The sequence below is a fragment of the Halyomorpha halys genome, unplaced genomic scaffold (assembly GCF_000696795.3).
Source record: "Halyomorpha halys isolate HHAL.00 unplaced genomic scaffold, Hhal_1.1 Scaffold1464.1, whole genome shotgun sequence".
Classification (NCBI taxonomy): Eukaryota; Metazoa; Arthropoda; class Insecta; order Hemiptera; family Pentatomidae; genus Halyomorpha; species Halyomorpha halys.
The window spans coordinates 3,145-9,267 of record NW_027111616.1 but is presented as its reverse complement, the minus strand read 5'-3'; the positions used below and the strand labels follow the sequence as shown (position 1 = coordinate 9,267).

Here is a 6,123-nt window from a genome sequence, read left to right as displayed (position 1 = left end):
GAAGAAGGCTAGAAACTCTAGCCGAAACGTCGGCACATTAAAATAAGTTAGTCATACTTATTTGTGTTTCATTGACTGCACCCCCAACCATCTTCTCCTTATTTTACTCTAAGAAACGATTTATAGGTAAAGTAACTTACTCTAAATAAAGTAGGATAGGTTAAGTAGCTTACTCTAAATATACACATCAGACTCTCAGGGATTACTTTCCCTCAGGAGAGGAGGTATTAAATGTAGGAATTAAGAGAGAGATAGTGAGAGTAATGAAGGCTAAAACAAAAGTACTCCTTAAAACATGAGGAGCTGAACAAGCAAAAAGATTAATGCATCTACAGACCTTGAAGGACAAAGGATTGAATGAAGATCAGCCTAGCAAAGGCAAAAAGGTCACAGTTGAAATTAAGAGGAGTCCCTATTGGGAATGCTCAACCTTAGAAAAGGTTTTATGGGGCAGATTGGAGGAGAAGGCATTTCGGAAACCCTGAGATAGAGAAGAGGAAAAAGGATGTTTCCCAAACTTAAATCTTGTTTTCACTTAGCCCTGACTAAGTATAGCAAAGTGAGGCGAAATGTTGGTTAAAATTAAATAGTTTTTCTACATTTTGCACCTTTATTAACCGCTACCCAGATCGTCTTCCTACAATATAATAAATAACTATAAACCAACAATAGGTTAAAACCAAAGCTAATTAGAGGAAAAACAATTGTGTCATCATTTTAAAAAACCCTAAAAAAATTAATATTTTCAGTTTAATAGCACAATTTTGTTTATGAGGTAAAAAAAAAATTAAATTAAATCAATTCTTACCAGCTACGTTAGTAACTACCAAGATATCATCGGTAATCTTCTTGGCAAGAGACTTGAAAACATTTCTTGAGGCAATTTTACCTGCTAAATAGTGAGGAGTGAGAGCTCCTACAACTAAATTGGCGGTTCGCTTTCGACTCAATGCAGCTTCAGTTAAAGAAATATCCAAATTCATAGGTTTATCGATGCCGAAAAGTTCTTTGAACTTTCTTTGAACTTTAGCCCTCTTCGAGGGATCTAAACAGTTTAATATGCATTTCAAATTGCAGTTTTGGGCAGCATATTCAGATTTCCAATCTAATGCTAGCTTAAAAGGTGCATTGTCTTCCACAATCATACTATCATTGTCGTAATTGGAAGAGAGATCTTCAATAGTACTATTCAGAGATTTCATATTGAGTGATTCATTTGTGTTTTCCAGTGTTTTAGAATTGGAATTAGATTCATCTTCACCAAATAACATGGCAAATTTCTGAAGCCTCTCTTCTAAATTACTTGAATTATTTTTCTCACCGATAAAACTAGAATCAGTTAAATCATTTGATTCATTAACACTATCAAGATTAATAACATTTTCGATAGATTCTTCTTCATACTTTCTTTTTTTTGGACTAGGTATTTTTTCACTTTCATTTTTATCAGAGAAATTTGGAGATGTCATAAGTATATTAAAGAGATCTTCCAAATCATTATTTCCTTTATCTTTTTCACATTTATCAGTAGTACAAGGTTTGAAAATGATTACATTGGAATTTTCTAGAGTGATATCAATAGTCGAAGTTTCTTTTGTTTGCCTCATTTGTAAGATATCTTCTGATAGTTCAGGGGATTCCACTTTACAATTAGTTAAGCTTATACTTGTTTGAGTACCCTTTTCACAACGGTTTTTGATCTTATTATCAAATACATGTTCAATAAGTGGGCTGAAAAGGCTTCCTTCTTCAGTTGACTTTTTGATTTCTTTCATCTGAAAAAATTAAACAAAATTTAAGTTATGTGCAAGGAGAAAATTCTCCGTATGTACTGTATTTTAAAGATGGTGTCTATCTGAGTATCTAATACAACCCACCTCAACAATCAGTTTGTTGTAACTACAGAGTGGATTTTTGAGTGATTACAATTTAGCCAAACTTTGAGAGAAATTCGAATTATGAAAAATATTTTCAATTGATACTAGTTTTATATAACATGTTTGGTATTATGGCACATTTCAAGGATTTTCTATACAAACTCTTATTTTCGAGTTTTTAAATTTGAAAATTTGCTTGTGATTCATCTAAAGATAATGTCATAAAACTGTCAATATTTGGTTAAATGGTTCATGATACGAGCATTTGAACCAGTAATTCCGAGGAACTACGAGAAATGGTTACAAACCTATAAATCCCCCTGTTTTACTAAATCACAAGTTGGCACTCACTGTAGTACAATTGAGTTTTAAAGCTTAAATTATGATAGGATTTTCAGGATCGCAAGTTGAGCTTCAGTTTCTATTTTAAATAATAAAATCCAGAAAATCTAATTTACATTTAAAAATTTAGGTATAGGTAGTTATTTTGTTCCTGATTTAATTAAGAAAAACTAAAATTTAAATATAGAAATTTTAAATAATTATGAATTTCTGAAATCGGAAATGTCAAATCAAATGTATATCTATACTTATTTAAAACGTTAAAAAAAAAAAATTAAATCTGTACCACTACAGATGGATTATGGTGGGCCAGGGGTGCAGTACTTTGTAAGGAAGTACTGTTACTGGACTAACGGTTTCTCCATAGAGGGCTACAGAACTGACACAGCTACAGTAAAACAGAAAATAATTATTTGCCACAGCCGGAATCAAACCCGGGTCCTTGGAGTTAGTAGCACAATGCTTTACCAATGGGCTACCCATTCCCTATTTAAGAATGTTATCTTTTGAAATTTCCAAAACAATGTTTGGAGTTTAATACAAATACAAGATTTTAATTTTTTAGGCATTCCTTTTAACGCAACACCTTCGTTAATTTTCCAAAATCTTAAAATTATGGTAGTTTTTAGAAATTTGAAATTGAGTTTTCCAGTTTTAATTATTGAAAAAAAAAATCATTAAACACAGAAAGCTTCAACTTAGCTTATCAATTATGGATAATCAAGGCTTTTTAGCAAAGTAGTTTAGTTTTGCAAAAATTTGGTAAATATTTAGTGAGTTTATTTTATTTGATAAGCTTTCTGTGTATATATTAATATTCTCAATTACATAATATAGTTGACTTTAGCACGATTTGGGTGTTGTATGGCAACTTTTGAATCTTTACTATACAATTTTGCACATTTTGATTTTTTTTTATGCATTTTAATTATTTTTTATAGCACAAGAATCAAGAATTATTCACTAGTTATAACCTTTTCTAAGACTTTTAAATAAACATAGATATACCAAGCCTGATTAACCATGTACCCAAAATGCAACAATTTGTGGAAACTAACAGGATGAATTAGTAGCTAAATGCATCAAAGCATTACAAAGGGTGACTGATATATTTGGAATTCTTCAGCAATTAAAATCTCTTCTAAAAGAAGAGAATTCCAAATATTGCTTATGCTCACTCACAAAGAGTTTTTGGTAGATACCAAGGCAATGAACTTTTAGTTTGTATAACTTCTTAAAACTAATTAGGAGTGTTTTAGGAGCACTTCATACAAAATAAATATACATTACTACATACATAATAAATAAACATTGTGTATGTTTAATGATTATCAACTGCAGTGAGAAACATTATTTTTAGACATTAAGAGGAAGAGAGAATGTAAAAAGTGAGTTAAGGCATGTGATAAACAAGATAGCCTAGATGGCTCCTTCTTGGAAAATATGAAATATAAGTTACTTAAGAAATTGATTTGTCTGGTGTTCTCACATTAAAATGAGAAAAGATTGCTAATAAAAGTTAAGTTTCATTAGTTCATCATACAAGGCCCTGCAGATAACATTTGCAACAGGTCGAGCTTTGTCTTAATCTAACTCAGTAAAAGTAGGGTAGTTGAAACATAAAGAAGGTGATGTGATGCATTAATTCTCTCTGCTGGGGTATAGAGTAGGTAATTTTTGCCATACAATACACAATGCTATAAAAAAACATATAATTCAAATTAAGATATATACAGCTTTCCAAATCTCTATTGAACTTTAATAATGCTAAAGTTAAACAAAACATCAGTCTTTCATAGTCAATTAATATATTCCTAAATTAAATATTATAATTAAAAATTCTTTACTAGGATGAGAAGGATTAAAAATAAAAATAAATTAATTTTCATTTTAATATGGTTGAAAATTACAGCTTTGTCAAGTTTATTTTATTGACGGCTCTTTCAAATAATACAACAAAAACATAAAAAGTAGTTAAAATCATAAAGGTTAACAGTTATAATCATAACAGTTTGGTTAAAATTATCAAAATCTTATTTCATGAAATAGAAATTGGCCATTCGACACCTTGAGCCATCCATAAATGATTTAAAAGATACAATAATGAGTTCTGTACTGCTTGTATTATTAATTATATAAAGAATTCTTTGGTCTAAAGCCAATAGAAATGAAATTAATGAAAGTTAACCAATTTCAAGAACTTTGTTTAGTTAAATTATAATTACTTGGTAACTAAACACATATAAGAAAAGAAGAAAATCATATATCACAAGCAGAATAAAAACATACGGTTTTAACCATAGCCCGCTGGTAATAGCTTGCCACCATGCAAGCTCTCAATGCCTTGTGTTCCAAAAATTTGGCACATTTTAATATGTCTTCTTTAGAACAATCCAAGTCATCGCTATCTTTGTTGGAATCTAACCAATGCTCATAGTTTTTCACAAGGGATCTCTGGAGATGATTCATGTAAGATGTCCGAACCTGAAGCAAAACAAAAAGAAATTATTTTCATTGTATTAAGAGGAAAAGTCAAAAGAATAAGCTTATCTAATATAATCCTAAAGTAAATATACAAACCAATGCTGTAAGTATTTCACTGTCTTCATCTTCATTGGTACAATTATTAAAGAAACTTAAGTCCCAGCTTAAACATTCACCTACAAATGAACTATAAGAGGAGTGAAGATTAGAACAGAGCTATCGAAATAAAGAATAAGCCCAAAAGAGCATTTTTTACTGAACATAATCAAGCGGAAAATTTAGAGGAATCAGTCTTTATTTACTATGAAAGAATAACCATAACTGTCAAAAACAGCTATGATAGACTAACAATAACCAATGAGGTACAAATACTTTAATTTAATAACTTATTAAGACAGTAACACAAGAAAATTAAATCTCTTTTTTTTTTTTTTTTTATGTCATTACCTTGGACTTGGGTTACTCATACCCATTGTTTGTATTTACATTTTATCTGACAATAACGAATGTCATTGACGATGCTATTGCAAGGATCAAATTATAAATTTAGCAATATTAATTGTGATTATAGAAACGTCAAAAACAGAGAAACACTAAATAAGAAAAAGATACAATTGTATTGTTTATATTTTAATCTCAACACCGATGGGAGGGATTTACGATCAGGTGGTGGAGGTGGAACTTAGGAAAATAATACTTGATAGGTGGAGTAAATATTTGTTTTCTTTTTTTTTATAAAAATTTTATTATTAATAATTTCAAATGAGAGAGACTTATCCAGTAGAATACAACCTATTTATTTAATGATCATTTCGTCAACATCCTTAACCGTTTGATATAGACTTCTATCTGAAGTATTAAAAAAAATAACATGATACCTTTTCAGAACTCTAGATTTGTTTTGTTCATAAAAATTTTGAAAAGTATTGCCAATTAAACTGATGACTGACACCTCCGAACAATTATCTCTTTCAAACAGCAACTTGCCCATAACGCATAATTAAATCAAAGCTTTTAAAATAAAAACTAAAACAGGTTCCGTGAAATTAAGTTTAGTCTGAAAGATAATCTGAATAAATTAGGCCTAAAACTCTGATAAAGCGCTACTCAGTACATATTAAAGCTAATGCCGATTTTTAGACTTCATACCTTAAAAAGGTAATTATATAATAACAATAAACTGTAGTGAGCACAACGGGTAAGATAAAATTCTCTCTTGGAAGGGGCTCCACAAATACGTATTGCTCAGCCTTCAACTAGGCTGGAACACCCAAGAGGAAAGAGCTAGATAAACGTTACACTGGCTTCACAACTGATCAGACATATAGTCGATTGAAACCTAAGATCTGAGACAAGCTCTGACCATAATACGGTCTCATTTGGCAAAACGTGAAATGTTTCTAGGGCTTTGATAAGGGTT

At 30.3% G+C, this 6,123-nt stretch overlaps 1 protein-coding gene across 1 annotated transcript in view; it reads right to left on the bottom strand.

The window, feature by feature from the left end:
• LOC106689779 (TNF receptor-associated factor family protein DDB_G0272098) overlaps window positions 1-5,498 on the bottom strand; it is a 15,906-nt gene extending 10,408 nt beyond the window's left edge. Inside the window, exons 1-4 of the mRNA XM_014434950.3 lie at window positions 5,151-5,498; window positions 4,800-4,890; window positions 4,509-4,703; window positions 809-1,775 (exon numbers count right to left, since the gene is read on the bottom strand). Coding sequence (XP_014290436.1) covers window positions 809-1,775; window positions 4,509-4,703; window positions 4,800-4,890; window positions 5,151-5,176 — 1,279 coding nt within the window. The 5' untranslated portion in view covers window positions 5,177-5,498. The remainder of the gene's footprint in view (window positions 1-808; window positions 1,776-4,508; window positions 4,704-4,799; window positions 4,891-5,150) is intronic.
• Between the last annotated feature and the right edge of the window lie 625 nt (window positions 5,499-6,123).